Genomic DNA, 17,698 nt, shown 5'->3' with positions numbered 1-17,698 from the left:
CGGTGATGTTGAGATTAGGGTTTTGTGCAAACAAATCATCACTTCCAGGACTCCCTGTGCTTTTTTTTTATATTGGAAATAGTTTTAAAAGGATCCTGTCAGTAGGATCAACCCGTCTAAGCCATTTACTTGGGCATGAACCCATGTAGTGCGCATGACCGAAAGTGCGGAATCATGCGCTCTGAGCTAAAATCCAGAAGTCGGAAGCGATGGCAGTAGAGATGAGCGCGACCATCCTCTGATGCTGCGCATTCTTTACATGTTAGCACACCCACAGGGACATGCTTACATGCTACGGGGGCCAACTAGCCAAGGTAACTAACGTCCTTGCAACGAGTCGCTGGCCTCATTAGCATATCACATGGGATCTTTAGAAATACTTCTTCCTAAGATCCCTTTTTGTATGCTACTAGATGCTGGGACAGATAGGCAGGGATTAGAAATATGCTCCCACAACTGTTCGAGGTTCTAGACGCATATTGCACCGGACAGGTTCCCTTTAAGTTGAGCTCCCGGCAGAGATCGTGCAGGGACAGCTTCTCTGTGCCCACATGATTGCCAGGACGACTCAAATGTTCATTTGCAGGGATGCACTGGCATGTCCAATGTCGGGAAAGAACTACCTTCAACATAACGGAGAACAAGGAGTCCTAGAATTGGTGATATGGCCCCAGAGCCCTGATCTCAACATCACTGAGTCTGTCCAGGATTACATGAAGAGACTGAAGGATTTGCACAAGCGACATGGACAGAAGATCTGTGGTTAGTTCTCTGGGATGTTTTAAACAACCTCCCTATTAGTTCCTTCAAAAACTGTCTGTAAGTGTACCAAGAAGACTTCCTGCTTTGATGCTGATAAGAAGGCAGAGGATGGCCACACTAAACATTCATTTGATTAACATTTTTCTGCATTTAATGAATTAGTAAAACTCTATTTTTCCAAGCATTCATTGTTTTTCCACAGCTTCCTAAACCTTTTGCACGGTGCTGTACTATGGTACAGTTGATTTATAAGTACAAGTTCCAGCAAAAATACATATAATTGACTGGATTCACACGTCTGTGTGTTGGGTTCAGAGTATGGGCTGCGATGCATGGACTGGCTGCAGATCTCCTGACCAGAAGTAGACAGCCTCAGACGTGCCAATAAGGGTACTTTCACACTTGCGTTTATTTCCTTCTGTTACAATCCGCCCTTTTGGAAAACAGCGGAATCCGTTAACGGATTCCGCTGTTTCCCATAGACTTGTATGGGTGACGGATTGTACCAAAAGGACCTGCGTTGCTTCCGCTGGGCGACGCTCCGTTGCTTCCGCCCAGCGGGAGGAACGCAGCATGTAACGTTATTTTGAGCAGCGGAATCCTCTGGATTCCACTGCGCATGCTCTTTTTTTTTTTTTTTAAATCAAACTTTATTTTGGCTCGCGGTGGCCGAACGTTCAGCTGAGGGCCCAGCCGTCGGCAAGCGACAGCGCTCAGCTGAGCGCCCGCCCGCCGGCATGCCCGGGCGCCGGCAAGTCACAGCGCTCAGCTGAGCGCCCGCCCGCTGGCATGCCCGGCCGCCGGCATGCCCGGCCGCCGGCAAGTGACAGCGCTCAGCTGATCACCCGGCGGCCGGCTGCAGGGAGCGATCAGCTGATCACCCGGCGGCCGGCTGCAGGGAGCGATCAGCTGATCACCCGGCGGCCGGCTACTGGGAGCGATCAGCTGATCGTTTACAATAGCCTGCCGCTTGTAAAACTGTAAAAAAAAAAAAAAAAATCAAAACGAATTGCGTTGTTTTGCAGCATCCGTTGCATCCGTTGTGCCACTATATGCAACACATCCGTTGCATCCGTTACACAACGCAATGCAACGGATACCGTTCAACGCAAGTGTGAAAGTACCCTAAGGCTGCGGAGTTCGGATCAGGAGACCCACGGCCGGTCTGTGGATCATGGACTGACACCCGGGTGTGAGAATGAAGTCTAAAGTGAATGGATAATTCTCACATGCTATTCCTAATATATAACATCCAGCAGCACGGATAACATTTGGCTATATCTGCTGATTACAATGACACCTGGTGGACACACAATATTCTGAAGCGGACACATACTTTATAAAAAAGAGCCATGTTACTGTATTACATAGGCTTAAAGGGGCTGACCCCCCAAAAACTACATTTTAATCACTAGAGCTTGGAATAAATATTTCCCAATTAGATGCGTTAAAAAAAAAAATATGATCCTGTGCTGATATAATCTTATATATATGTCCCTGCTATGTGCTGTGTAATGGCCGTGTCTGACTGTACAGGGACATGGTCTGATCATACCACAGCTCCTGGGCAGGGGAGGAAGTAATAAAGTATACAGACATTACAGCACGAGATCTCAGATGCTATTCTCTTTGGGCTAAAATATTTCCTTGTCTGTTTAAAGCATTTTTTTTTTACAGAATGAATGAGCTGTGATCTCGTGCTGTACTATCTATATACTGTGTTTTGCTTCCTCCCCTGCACAGGAGATGTGGTATCATCAGACCATGTCCCTGTACAGTCTGACAGGGACATTACACAGTACACAGCAGGGACACATACCATACTTTGTGGACTATAAGACACACTTTTCCCCCAAACATTTTGTAGGAAAGTGGAGGTTGTGTCTTATAGTCCGGATGTACCTGGTTGTGGAAAGGTGGCGGGGGAGCGGGTCACAGGAGGCAGGAAGCTGGTGCTGGGGTCAACACATGTGCCCGCTAATAAAGAAAATGAATATTCACACTGCTACCTATGCCTATAATGCCTTCCACCACTTGGCAATGAAGTCGGTGGCGAGAGGTGGGCAGGATTATAGGCATGGGGACCAGTGAATATTCACTCCCTTTAATAGCAGGCACACGTGATCACCCAGCTGCTGGCTTCATACTGTGGCTGGGCAATCATGTGTGCCCACTATTAACGAGAATGAATATTCACTGCTCCCCCCGCCCATAATAACCAGAATAGAGAGCAGTGAATATTCCAGCAGCTGACTTCCAAGTGTAACTGGGGGCACATAGCAGTGACGTCATGAGCTGCGCCGCTTACATGCCAAAGTCACTGCCAGCATCAGAACAGGACATGGTGCACTGTGGGAGCAAACTGATGGGGAGTATAATAATTTTTTTTTTATATGTGTGGTGTGATGGAGGACATATATACCAGGATGGGGGATCATATACCAGCATGGGACAAGAATAGGGAATATATATACCAGGATGGAGGGCATTTACACCAGGATAGGTGGCACAAATACCTGGAAAGGGTCCAAAATAGGGGACACTAGTACAGAATTGGGTGACATTACCCCATAACAGTTTCAGCAGCAGATCTCCATAGCACTGCGTCATGACCACATTTTTGTTTTTTCCCTATTTTCCTCTAAAATCTAGGTTTTCAAATCCATGAAAGTGAAGTTTAAAAAAAAATCGGCAGCTGCTTGAGTGGTATCTGCAACGGAGCAGATAATATATGCGTGGGTATTCATATGGATTGCCACCCCCCTGCCTCTTGCCTCTCTCTGTTCTCTATGCTAATTTTACTATTCACTAAGATGGCGTCCGAGTTGGCGTCCGAGTTGGCGTCCAAGTTGGCGCTTGCGCATAGCGCTTATCTCCGACACCATCTTTGTGAAGACCGTGTTACCCCTGCTATTCTATTCTTGAGGCTGAGAGAGCGGCGCATGCACCCTCGCATCTTCTGCTCTTGTTGTGACCGCGGGAGTGTGCGTGGTCACAATAGAAGTGGAGAACAGCTGATCGGAAGACACGATTAGCTGCAGAAGAGGACACCGTACCAGCACAGCGGCAATGACATCACCTGACCCCGTGCTGTGCAATCCGGTGCCAATGTCACTGGCACACTGCTGTCTGCTTGTTTCTCCAGTCTGTCGCGTCCTTCGATCAGCTGTTTCAGGGAGCGGTCTCCACTTCTGTTGTGACCGCGCGCTTCCAAGATCATGAGAGAAGGAGCGAAGGTGCATGTGCCGCTCTCTTAGCCGCAAGAATAGAATAGCAGGGGGTAACACGGTTTTCACAAAGATGGTGCAGGAGATAAGCGCTATGCGAGGCGCCAACTTCGACGCCATCTTAGTGAATAGTAAAATTAGCATATAGAACAGAGAGGGAGGAACAATAGGCAGGGGGGCAGGAATCCATATGAATATCCACCCATATATTATCTACTCCGTTGCAGATGCCACACAAGCAGCTGCTGATTTTTTAAACTTCACTTTCATGGATTTGAAAACCTAAACATCCGAGCTGAGCACTAATGATATGTATAGAATCAGCCTGATAGTGCCAGTATAGCACTGGCTTTAGGTTATATACGAAAATCCTGATGATTGGTTCCCTTTAAAGCCCGCTACAATATATCTTACGATGTGTTGGCGGGGTCATGTTGTAAGTGACGCACATCCGGCATCGTAAGTTATATTGTAGTGTGTGACAGCTGCGTGCGATTGCGATTAAACGTTAAAATGTTCATCACATGCACGTCATTCAATTGCTAAAAATTGAATGTAAGGTTGTTCAATGTTCCCGAGGTAGCACACATCGCAGTGTGTGACACCCCGGGAACGATGAACAGATCTTACCTGCGTCCTGTAGCTCCCGCCGGCTATGCGGAAGGAAGGAGGTGGGTGGGATGTTTACGTCCCGCTCATCTCCGCCCCTCCGCTTCTATTGGCCGGCTGCCGCGTGACGTCGCTGTGACGCCGAACGTCCCTCCCACTCCAGGAAGTGGACGTTGGCCGCCCACATCGAGGTCGTATGGAAGGTAAGTACGTGTGACAGCAAATAATCGTTTGTGCAACACGTTCAACAAATTGAACGTGCCGCACACACGATGGGGCGGTTACGATCGCATACGATATCGTATGCCTAATCGTAACGTGTAAAGCAGGCTTTACACACCCAATTGTGCAACTTCTTATTATTCCAAGGTCTATTGATTAAAATGTACCTTTGTCAGGGAGAAAACCCTTTAAAGAGGATATGCCGTTTTACCTGACATGCATGTTTTAAAAAAATATTTCCCCATAATATAAAAGTTCCTCCAGCAAAGTAGTGTATCCCTGCGCATGCAGTCAGCACTGACTGGATAGGTCCAGAGAGTGTAGTGACATCCCCAACTGGTAACTCCCAACGGTCATTGCATTAATAAATTATTGGAGGACTAACGAGGAAGACTGTTTTGGAGAAAAAAAAAGGCCTACCCAGAAAATAAGACCTAGCTAATTTTTGTGGCAAAAATAACATGCCACTGTCTTATTTTCGGGGAAACACTGAGGTTTTGAAATGTATCTATAAATAGTGGTATTGCTAAGAGAAGTCTTACACTGTGCCATATTTATTAATGGCATGCCTATGATTTTGGCACAAAATATTGGTGTGACAAAGACAACCAAGAGGTCGAATAAATAACATATCTAACAAGATGAGACAAATTTACCTTATATGTATGTTAGGATGTCACATCTGAGAAAATTCCTTTAAAATATGGCTAATCAAGAGATAAGCTGGTCAAGTTACTCTTATACACTACCGGATATCATGACTTACTTCGTACTTCCTGCAGGAAATCCAGACATGGCCGGCTAGTTTCAGAGATGCTTAGTGATACATCTAATGGGGTCTGGCCCTCATAGTTCCTAGTGTTCGTGTCTGCACCATAATTGTACAACATCCGGGCACACAGGACATCATCCCGGAGTGCGGAAATGTGCAGAGGGGTCTGTCCATCCTCTAGTCGCCCTAAGTTCGTGTCAGCACCTCTTTGGAGAAACATGCGACAGTAAGAATGGTTACTTTTGAGTACGGCATAGCGTAATAGGAACCCGTTTTGAATATCGATATTGGCGTTATGGTCCAGTAGGATCTTCACACAGCTGGACCGTTCCCTAATGATGGCCAGTTGCAATGGAGTTGTGCCCTTGTCACTTAAAGGGTCAACTTCAGCCTTGAACTCTAAAAGCAGGGTGACAAAGGAGTCTCTGCCATAATGTGCAGCTACATGCAGGGGCGTCCAGCCGTCATTACTCTTCGCATTAATGATGTCACCCCGATGCTCTGATTCTAGCAGAAGGCGTGCAATCCGAGCCCGTCCATGCATGGCAGCATAGTGCAATGCTGTGAAGCCACCGATCAGATCCTTCACTGTAGGGTCCGCTGTAACAGAAAACAACAATGAGGCTACAGGAAGAAAAACAGATTAAAAAAAATAAATGACATACTGTAGGTAATGGTTTCCTCACTTCCACAGACCCCTGACTAGTGCTGCTCTTGTAGGTCTGGCTGAGAAGAATTGCAGGTGGTCAAGGAAGAGTAGCCCTAATAGGAGGCATGTGTATGGGCACGTATGGTACCCTATACTTCTTCCCAGGAGTACAGTCTCCCATATAATAACTTACATTGTCTTTTCTTGTGTATCTTGGAGCAGTCTAAAGTCACTACTACTACTACAAAAGTGACAGGTCTTACTGCCATTTCATTCTGTCAAAAGCTCTGACCCCAGAAATACTCACCCAAAAAAACTGGGTTACATATGATTGGAATACATATACACACCGTATTGTTCATTTTATAAGACGCACTGGATTATAAGACGCACCCCAAATTTAGAGGAGGAAAATAAAAAAAATGTTACTATTAATATGAGGATCCATCTTCTAATCCAAATACGTCTTAATCCTAATGGTCACCAGTGGGAGTGGCGGTTATGGAGTGGCTCAGGAAAGTCACAGGAGGCAGGGTGATGCTGCGGGCTCAGAGGAGTAGGTGTTGCAGTTCAGGAGGGTCGGCAATACTGTGGGCTCAGGGGGTGTCGCGGCAGGCACTATTGATCTGACGGCGGTCTGTGGGGATGTCATTGCAGTGGAGTGACTCAGGAGGGTCACAGGACGGGGTGTCTCGGCGCATTGGGTACATGGATCTGACTGCGGGCTGCATTGAATCACCTGCGGTTGACGAGATGGACTTCAAGAAAATGGCCGTTGAGGTGCGTGTGCGCAGATAGGACTACGTGGCCATTTTCTTTAAGTCCATTGTGTCAACTGCGTGCGATTCAATAAACCCTAGAGTCAGATCAATGCACCCAAAGCACCAAGACACCCCATTCCGTTACCCTCCTGAGCCGCTCCACAGCTCCTCGAGCCCCCAGTATCTCCGACCCTGCCTCATATGACCTCACTCCACCACCGCCGCTCTGGTAAGCCATATCCGGATTGTAAGACGCACCTCCATTTTACAGTGCATCCTATAATCCGGAAAATACGGTACTTAGTTTCTGGGTTAGACCTGATTGGAACATTTTCCTTTACACTGTTCACTAAATATTGATCAGATGTCACTTTAGCCCCCAAAAATATATATAAAAGTGTTATGTCTTTTTTTTTTGAAAGGGGGGATACAATTCTATACATAACATAAGAGACAAAATATAGTGTGGAAATAGACTAAGAAGTTGTTGGTTTTTTTTGTATACCCTGGGAGAAAGTGTTTGAGCTGCATTAGCAGTAAATGAACTGTGGCATTACACAAGTGGACATTAGAGGACATCCCGCCCGGCTATGTCCTCTGTTGCCTCCAAATCTTGTCTTCTGCGCTTCATGTCCTTGTTAAGAGAAAGCATGTGTCAGAACATCTGCCGATCAGTGGATTTCCTGTGGTCTGGCACGAGTGGTGTAAGGAATTTAGGTAACATGCTCCTCTGCGGCTTGTCGCCCGTCCAAGCAATACAACATACATTATTTAAGGGTCTTCTGGTACACTGTGTTCAGTGTGCACGGATTGTGCCCCTGCAGTTTATTTAAATGGAAGTGAAGGGACAGGAAGAGAGTAATGGAAATCTGTTTTCCTCTGACTATGGTTGGATTAATGGGCCGTCAGAACAGACTGGATTTCTGGAACACATTCATCAATTACCTGTTTACAAAGGCAATGCACAAAATCAAAGCAGAAGAGTAATGGGGGCATGTAAGACAAAGGAGAACAGAATAGGATCCACATATAGGAACCCACCCGGAGACCAGGGAGTCCGCCCTAAACTTATTATACCGCCTTTCAGCACTGGCCACCATTATATAGGATCGCCCCTTTTTTTTTTTTTTACACCAGGTACAAACACAAAGATTTATAGCAACAAAAATAGGACATTTCTGCCCTACCTGGGAAAAATGAACAACCCTTATAATTAACGGGATGGTTGCTGGGACAATGGGCCACACACATTGCTGGAGGGTGCAAATATACACGGCTGAATAGGCATAAACCCTGAAATCAGAATATAGTACTGACAATTATCAATGGGACAGTATCAAAAGTTTCACCTTTCCAGGAGGCACATTGCCTAAAATAGGGGGCTGTAACCCTTATCTTTGGGATTGGTGAGGGTACGAGCGGTTGCAGTTTTCCACTTTGTAATGAACGAGACCTACTAAGGCCTAACTAGTGAGAGATGCTCTTTATAGCAGTAGGTCGGATATTGGATATACAGTGGCATGCAAATGTTTGGGCACCCCCTAATCAACATTACTATTATTGTGAACAGTTAAGCAAGTTGAAGATGAAATGATCTCTAAAAGTCATATTATTATTATTATTTATTTATAGAGCACCATTGATTCCATGGTGCTGTACATGAGAAGGGGGTTACATACAGAATACATATACAGATTACAATAGACAGACTAGTACAGAGGGAAGAGGGCCCTAACCTTGTGGGCTTACATTCTAAAGGATTTTGGGGAGGAAACAGTAGGTGGGGTGTAGGTTGGGCGGTGGTGGGGCGGCAGCTCCGCACGGTGGTGGGGCGGCAGCTCCGCACGGTGGTGGGGCGGCAGCTCCGCACGGTGGTGGGGCGGCAGCTCCGCACGGTGGTGGGGCGGCAGCTCCGCACGGTGGTGGGGCGGCAGCTCCGCACGGTGGTGAAGCACTGAGGTCATTGAAGATTATAGACATTTCTGAACAGATGAGTTTTTAGGTTCCGTTTGAAGTTTGCAAGTGTAGTAGATAGTCTGACGTGTTGAGGCATAAAGTTAAAGATGACGCATTTCCTTTTAGGAAAAAAAAATATATATATTTTCATCTTTTACATTTTAAAATTAACAAAAAAGGACACTGGGCAGATGCAAACGTTTGAGGACCGTGCATGGTTAGTACCTAGTAGCACCCCCCTTTGGCAATTATCACAGCCTGTAAATGCCTTTTGTAGCCAACCAAGAGTCTTTCAATTCTTGTTTGAGGGATTGTCATCCATTCTTTGATTGTAAGCTTGTGAGCTGGGCCCTCACTCCTCTTGGAATCGGTTTAATTTTGTTATTTTGTAATGCTTCATATTGTTAGTACATGTCCGATCTAAATTGTAAAGTGCAGCGAAATATGTTTGGCGCTATATAAATAAAAATTATTATTATTCTTCCTTGGAAAAGTCTTCCAGTTCTGTGAGATTCCTGGCTCGTCTTGCATGCTCTACTCTTTTGAGGTCTAGCCACAGATTTTCAATGATGTTCTGATCAGGGGACTGTGAGGGCCATTGTAAAACCTTCAGCTTGTGTCTTTTGAATAGTCTATTGTGGATATTGATGTGTGTTTAAGATCATTATCCATTTGTAGAAGCCATCCTCTTTTCAACTTCAGCTTTTTTTACAGATGGTGTTAGGTTTGCAAAAAAATTTTGTTGAAATCTCATTGAATCCATTCTTTCCTCTACACGTGAAATGTTCCCCATGCCATTGGCTGAAACACAACGCCAAAGCATGATTGCTCCACCCCCATGCTTAATGGTTGGCAATATGTTAGTTATTTTCTTGATATTCTGTGCCTTTTTTCTCCATATATACCTGTGATCATTTTGGTCAAAGAGTTCTATTTTGACCTCATCAGTCCACAGGACTTGTTTCCAAAATGCAACGGGCTTGTTTAGATGTTCTTTTGCACACTTCTGAAGCTGAATTTTATGGTGAGGACGCAGGAGAGGTTTTCTTCTGATGAATCTTCCATGAAAGTTTTATTTGCGCAGGTGTCTCTGAACAGTAGAACAATGTACTACAACTCCAGAGTCTGCTAAATCTTCCTGAAGGTCTTTTGCAGTCACACAGGAGTTCTGATTTACCTCTCTAGCAATCCTAAGAGAAGCTCTCCAAGAAATTTTACTTGGTCTTCCAGACCTCATCATGACCTCCTTTTTTTCTGTTAACTACCATTTCTTAATTTCATTTCGAAATGAGGAAAGGGCAACTTGAAAACGCTTTGTTATCTTCTTATAGCCTTCTCCTGCTTTGTAGGCCTGCATTATTTACATTTTCAGAAGGCTAGGCAGCTGCTTAGGCTGCTTTCACAAATCCGTTTTTTGCCATCAGGCACAATCCGGCAAAAACATGAAAACCGGATCCGGCGTCTGTTGCCGCTGGATCCGTTTTTTCCCCCCATAGACTTTCATTAGCGCCGGATTGTGCCGGATGGTCTTGCGTTTCATCCGGTTTTTGCTGGATCCGGCAAAATTTACTTGTCCGGCGGACGGATCAAACGTTAACGTGAACGTTTTTGTGTCCGGCAAGAAAACGGATCGCGCCAGATCCGGCGACGTACGGCGTGTTTTATAATGGAAGCCTATGGACGCCGGATCTGGCGTAATGCGACAAAAATAAACAGATCCGGCCACTAAATCCATTTTTTTGAACTGAGCATGCTCAGTATCACACCGGATCTGTCAAAAAACTGAAGGAACTGATGGAAAAAACTGCTGCAACTGATCAGTTTTTTCGCCGGATCCGTCACAGCAGTTTTTTCGCCGGATCGTGCCTGATGCCAAAAAACTGATGTGTGAAAGCAGCCTTAGAAGACCCGATGGCTGCTGTTTTATTGACACAAGGTTAGAGGAGGCTGGTTTTTATAAAGCTGTGAAATCTGCATCATCTGGCATTTCCTAACGATGATAGTAAACAAGCCATAAACCTAAAAAGGCTAATTAAGAGCTAAAATCTTGGTTAAAGTTATCGAAGCACACAAGTCTCCAAGGGTGCCCAAGCTTTTGCATTGGCTCATTATCCTTTTTGTAATTTTTAGAATTTAAAAGATGAAAACATATTTTTATTTTTCCTAAAATACAAAGAAATATATATTTTTTAACTTTATGCCTTTTAGAGATCATTTCTTCTTTAACTTGCTTAACTGTTCACAATAAAAGTAATTTTGACCAAGGGTGCCCAAACATTTGTATGTTACTGTAGCTGTAGAATCCAGGAGACGATGACAAGGCTACAACATACACCATTGTATAGGAAAGTCTCATATCGGCTGCCAATTGTAATAAACAATATACCGCACTATATACTTTTCAATGAGTCCTTCTGTAGAAGAAAGCACAGCATATGCCAAAAAGCATACTCTGTGTACATAGGACCTATAGACAAATGGGAGACATATGTCAGGGTACACTCCCCAATAAATGTACGGTATATCTCTGCTATATAGAAAAATGAGATGGCAATATACAGTTAGGTCCAGAAATATTTGGACAGTGACACAATTTTCGCGAGTTGGGCTCTGCATGCCACCACATTGGATTTGAAATGAAACCTCTACAACAGAATTCAAGTGCAGATTGTAACGTTTAATTTGAAGGTTTGAACAAAAATATCTGATAGAAATTGTAGGAATTGTACACATTTCTTTACAAACACTCCACATTTTAGGAGGTCAAAAGTAATTGGACAAATAAACCAAACCCAAACAAAATATTTTTATTTTCAATATTTTGTTGCGAATCCTTTGGAGGCAATCACTGCCTTAAGTCTGGAACCCATGGACATCACCAAACGCTGGGTTTCCTCCTTCTTAATGCTTTGCCAGGCCTTTACAGCCGCAGCCTTCAGGTCTTGCTTGTTTGTGGGTCTTTCCGTCTTAAGTCTGGATTTGAGCAAGTGAAATGCATGCTCAATTGGGTTAAGATCTGGTGATTGACTTGGCCATTGCAGAATGTTCCACTTTTTTGCACTCATGAACTCCTGGGTAGCTTTGGCTGTATGCTTGGGGTCATTGTCCATCTGTACTATGAAGCGCCGTCCGATCAACTTTGCGGCATTTGGCTGAATCTGGGCTGAAAGTATATCCCGGTACACTTCAGAATTCATCCGGCTACTCTTGTCTGCTGTTATGTCATCAATAAACACAAGTGACCCAGTGCCATTGAAAGCCATGCATGCCCATGCCATCACGTTGCCTCCACCATGTTTTACAGAGGATGTGGTGTGCCTTGGATCATGTGCCGTTCCCTTTCTTCTCCAAACTTTTTTCTTCCCATCATTCTGGTACAGGTTGATCTTGGTCTCATCTGTTCATAGAATACTTTTCCAGAACTGAGCTGGCTTCATGAGGTGTTTTTCAGCAAATTTAACTCTGGCCTGTCTATTTTTGGAATTGATGAATGGTTTGCATCTAGATGTGAACCCTTTGTATTTACTTTCATGGAGTCTTCTCTTTCCTGTTGACTTAGAGACAGATACACCTACTTCACTGAGAGTGTTCTGGACTTCAGTTGATGTTGTGAACGGGTTCTTCTTCACCAAAGAAAGTATGCGGCGATCATCCACCACTGTTGTCATCCGTGGACGCCCAGGCCTTTTTGAGTTCCCAAGCTCACCAGTCAATTCCTTTTTTCTCAGAATGTACCCGACTGTTGATTTTGCTACGCCAAGCATGTCTGCTATCTCTCTGATGGATTTTTTCTTTTTTTTAAGCCTCAGGATGTTCTGCTTCACCTCAATTGAGAGTTCCTTAGACCGCATGTTGTCTGGTCACAGCAACAGCTTCCAAATGCAAAACCACACACCTGTAATCAACCCCAGACCTTTTAACTACTTCATTGATTACAGGTTAACGAGGGAGACGCCTTCAGAGTTAATTGCAGCCCTTAGAGTCCCTTGTCCAATTACTTTTGGTCCCTTTAAAAAGAGGAGGCTATGCATTACAGAGCTATGATTCCTAAACCCTTTCTCCGATTTGGATGTGAAAACTCTCATATTGCAGCTGGGAGTGTGCACTTTCAGCCCATATTATATATATATAATTGTATTTCTGAACATGTTTTTGTAAACAGCTAAAATAACAAAACTTGTGTCACTGTCCAAATATTTCTGGACCTAACTGTAGGTATCACAGTGGGTATGGGCATAACCATCCACTGTACTTCAGTTTTGCATTCAGATGGAATTTTTGCCAAATATTTGATTAAAATCTGTGAGAACTAAAACACTGTGACAAGAGAACATACTGTATTTTTCGGACTATAAGACACACCGGACCATAAGACGCACTCTCGTTTTAGAGGAGGAAAATAAAATTTTAAGCAAAAAATGTGGTCATATGGGGCGAGAATCTGCTGCTGACACTGTTATGGGGGTAATGTCCCCAAATTGTCTACTTAGGTACCCCATCCTGGTAATGATCCTCCTGCCTTGTATATTATCCCTATCCTTGTATTTATGTCCCCCCATCCTGATAAATACCCCCATCCTGATATGTGCCCCAATCCTGCTATATACCCCCATCCAGGTATATGGCCCATATCCTGTGGCACACAAAAAAATAAACGTTTATACTCACCTTTCCTCACTCCACGCAGCATCGCTCGTCTTCCTGTCTGTGCAAGCAGCAGCGCCGCTGACCTGTGTGGAGACGTGCGCACAGCGATTACTTCATCACTGTGCGCATCACTCTCCACACACATCAGCGGCCAGGTAGACGCTGCAGGGAACGGTGACCGGTGAGTATACTTATTCACTGCCCCCCCGCGCTGATAATGATACGCAGGGGCAGTGAATATAACCACACATGTTCACTCGAGGCTGTAGGAACCAGGGATGATCACGCAGGCCGGCTGTTTAGTATGCGCGCACCCCCACCTCTCAGCGCCGGCTTCAGGGCTGAGAGATTATGGGCATCTGGATGCAGTACATATGAAATGAGGCCAATGAGCGGGCCCACGTGGTCACGGTAGGCGCTGCTACAGCCTGCTCCTGCCTCTGATCACCCGCTCCACCACTGCACCCCCTTACCCGCAGCCATCGAACTATAAGATGCACCCCCCCACTTTCTCCTAAAATTTTGGAGGAAAAAAAGTGCGTCTTATAGTCTGAAAAATACGGTAAGTGCTCACTTAAAGTGTAACTCATTATGCAAATGTTTTTATATATATTATAAGCATTGCAGTACTACTGATGGGGGGTCTGGGTCCTGAGGCCACCACTGATTGATCAGTCAAAAGCCACTGCTCTAGAGTGCACAGGTTTTGCGCACAAAGAGGTGTACAGGCTCAATAGTAAGCATATGGGTCTGTGCACTGTTCTATGCATCTTAGTCCCCCACATCAGTCAACAATACTATTCAGAGAATATAGAATATAAAATCTTTTACAAAATTATAGTTACAAGATGGTAATGATACTCATAGATCCTCCACATTTATGATCAGAGTCGTCTGAATGTTTCTAATTACTGTTGGAATTAAAACACTTGAAGACATCACTTTCACACTAGAAACCACAAGAAAGAAAAACGTCATCTCTGGCAACTAAATCAGAGAAACAAGGACAGCGGCAGACTGACATCACTGTGACGTTACACTTGTACAACATATGGATCTGCTCACTGTAATCTTTATGCTCGTTTTAAGAGCAGAATATATGGAATATATTAATGGAGAGGGGATTACAGAGTCATATGAAAAGACAGTTTTAAAAGTTAATATAATGCATGATCAAATGGTACAAGCACTTTACTAACTGTAGAGTGAGAGCCCCAAATGGGTACAAGGAATGGACGCTAAATAAGCATTGTGGAATGAGATAAAACATCGCATTCCACTCGGACCAATTTTAGCCTGTGTGCCAGCACCCATGAGAGATTCATTTCTCAGCCCTAATCGGACCGAGGCAACAATCGCAACATGCTGCAGGTGGAATGCGATCCAGGTTTCTCTCGCACTCATTCAAGTCTATGGGGCAAGAGAAAAATCGCACTGTACTCTCATTACACCGGTGTACCGCACGTGCAGGGCGAGAATGGCAATAGCTGGCAACGTAGGAGTGAGAGGGGTTAAATCCCTCCCTCTCCTCCTCAGCGCCGGCCCTCCTCAGTGCCGGCCCGCCCCCCGCAGCTGTGGTCCGATCGCATGATCGGACCTCAGTCGCAGTGACACTCGCATGACACTTGGCTCCTGCTGTGCTGCCGGTGTGAGCCAAGTGTCATGCGAGGATCGCAGTAGACCCCCATGTGGCCCCAGACTAAAGTTGCTAAAGGAGAGGACAAAAGTTTCATGTTCATGTGACAGCAAATAGCACGTCCACATTGGCTGTAGGAGAACTCCCTCAATATTAGAGATGAGTGAACCTGAGGTTCAGTTTTCGAACCGAACAACAAATTTAAAAATCAAGATTCGGGTTCGGGAATCGGATGCTCTACATGGTAACAAAACTCATGCCAGCATCGGTGTGCTAAGGTACGCTTGGTGCTCAGCCCTGGGCGAGCCACTTGCAGTGTTTGGAAGGCTTGCATGGGTGGGGGTTTAGGGGGGGGGGCAGCGTGCTCAGATGTGGTATGCAAAGAAAAAAAAAATTTTTGAAAAAGCCCCCACACGGAAGGGATCTGCTTATAGCTAGCTGTATGTGGGCAAAGAAACAAGCTTTTTGTCAATCAGTGACTTGCTTCGGGGTTCGAATCTGGATTGAGCCTGGGCAGGCTAGGCTCGCGTTTGCTGCCGGTGAACCGAGCCTCAATGGAACCGCTCATCTCGATTCAATACCCATCTCTACCCTTTAACCTCAGTGCAAGCACCCATAGGGCTATAAGAAGGTAACACTATATTTACATGTACAGCTCTTGTAGTAAGAATTGATGAAGAGCCAGACGGGTAACCCTTCTCCTGAAGGAGAGCAATGTGGGTGTTATTCCTCACGCTGGTAAATTTACAGGATTTGATGGACACTACAATAAAGAAATGTATATACACTGAACAAAAACAAAAAAAAAAAATACAACAATTAATTTTTCTCCCATTAAAGCCGCAGATTTTCCAGAAATCTGCAGCACAGCTACTCCCCAGCCATTTCTATGGCATTTGGGAAATGCTGTGCCCACGCTGCGGATTTTCGTGCGGAAAAATCTGCAGCATGTCAATTATTGTTGCGGATTTTCGTGCGGATTTTGCCTATTCAATTGAATTAAAAAAAAAAAATAAATCTCAAAATCCGCAACAAAATCCGCGTCAAATCCGCACCTATAAAAAGGTGCAGATTCCGGGGGAAAGCTGCGGATTTTGATGCAGAAAAATCCGCAGATACAGAGTCCCGTGGGTACATAGAAAAAGTTTTAGCCCTTAGGCCAGACCTGGACAAGAGGCGGCCCCGTGGGCCACATCCGGCCCGCCTACTCTCTGTGACCGGCCCGCCTGGTTCATGGCGTCCTTGCTGGCCGGTCAGTGATGAGAGCAATCTGACCTGTTGACGGAGCTCCAGGCTCCGGGGAGGTCCCTGGTCAGATCGCCGTCATCACACGCTGCGTGCCGTGCAGGGAACCGATCCTGCAGCGCTGCACAGTGCAGGCAGCGGAACGCAGGAATCTGTCCTCTGTTCCCTGCCCGGCAGATGCTCTGTGTGACACACGCGCGCCCTGATGTCGTCAGTACGGCGCGCGTGTGTCATTTGAAAAGTTCCCGCCCGGCAGGAGAAGACGCTGCAGCAGCCGGGGCCTCCTAGGAATACAGCGTCGGCGCAGCCTGAGCATGCAAAAGAGAAGCAGCTCAGCGGGGGGCACATACGGAGGTGCCTGAGGAGCGACAGTAAGAAGGGAGAGGTGAGTGGTTACTAGTAACCTGCGGGGACGGGGGCCGCCCGACTATCTGTCTCATTGGTGTGTGCGGCCGCTCCGGCCCTGAAGATCCCTGTCTGTAGTGACAGAAGGCCGGCAGCTGCACACACTGCTCTACGGAAGCTGCATTCAGCCTCTCACACGGAGCAGACCTGGGGGTGGGACCGGAGCTTCACTGCAAAGAAGCTGATTCCTGACTTCCTGCACTGTTTCTGCTCTCCTCTGAGGAGTATAGGAGGCCTGGCCGTGTGTGTGTTTGTGCGCGCATGTAGGAGGCCTGGCTGTGTGTGTGTGTATGTATGCATGTGTATAGGAGGCCTGGCTGTGTGTGTGTGTGTGTGTGTGTGTGTGTGTGTATATATGTATGTATGCATGTGTATAGGGAGCCTGGCTGCGTGTGTATGTATGTCTGCATGTGTTTAGGAGGCCTGGCTGTGTGTGTGTGTGTGTGTGTGTGTGTGTGTGTGTGTGTGTATATGTATAGGAGGCCTGGCTGTGTGTGTGTTCGTGTGTGTATGTATACATACACACACATACAGTATACTATATATATATATATATATATATATATATATATATATATATATATAAAAAGAAGTAGAACCGAGGTAATTATATTAGTCCGGCCCTCTAAAGCCATCCCAATTTCTTATGCGGCACCATGGAAAAATTAATTGCCCACCCCTGCCTTAGGCTATGAACACAAACGGCCTTTGTCACTCAAATATTGATCACAAAATTGTCTAAATCTGTGTTAGTGAGCTCTTCGCCTTTGCAGAGATAATCCATCCACCTCACTGGTGTAGCATATG

At 45.5% G+C, this 17,698-nt stretch overlaps 1 protein-coding gene across 4 annotated transcripts in view; it reads right to left on the bottom strand.

Annotated features, from left to right (window-relative positions):
* The window catches only part of ASB7 (ankyrin repeat and SOCS box containing 7), a 94,007-nt gene that overhangs the window by 41,634 nt on the left and 34,675 nt on the right, over nt 1-17,698 (bottom strand). For all 4 annotated transcript variants that reach the window (XR_012753068.1, XR_012753067.1, XM_075346004.1 and 1 more), the window contains exon 5: nt 5,587-6,192. Coding sequence is in view for 2 of the 4 variants with exons in the window: in XM_075346004.1 (XP_075202119.1) it covers nt 5,587-6,192 (606 nt within the window). In the remaining 2 variants the exon portion in view is untranslated. The remainder of the gene's footprint in view (nt 1-5,586; nt 6,193-17,698) is intronic.

Source organism: Anomaloglossus baeobatrachus, chromosome 4, assembly GCF_048569485.1.
Source record: "Anomaloglossus baeobatrachus isolate aAnoBae1 chromosome 4, aAnoBae1.hap1, whole genome shotgun sequence".
NCBI lineage: Eukaryota > Metazoa > Chordata > Amphibia > Anura > Aromobatidae > Anomaloglossus > Anomaloglossus baeobatrachus.
The sequence above is the reverse complement of the archived record's forward strand: the minus strand, read 5'-3'. Positions and strand labels throughout refer to the sequence as shown.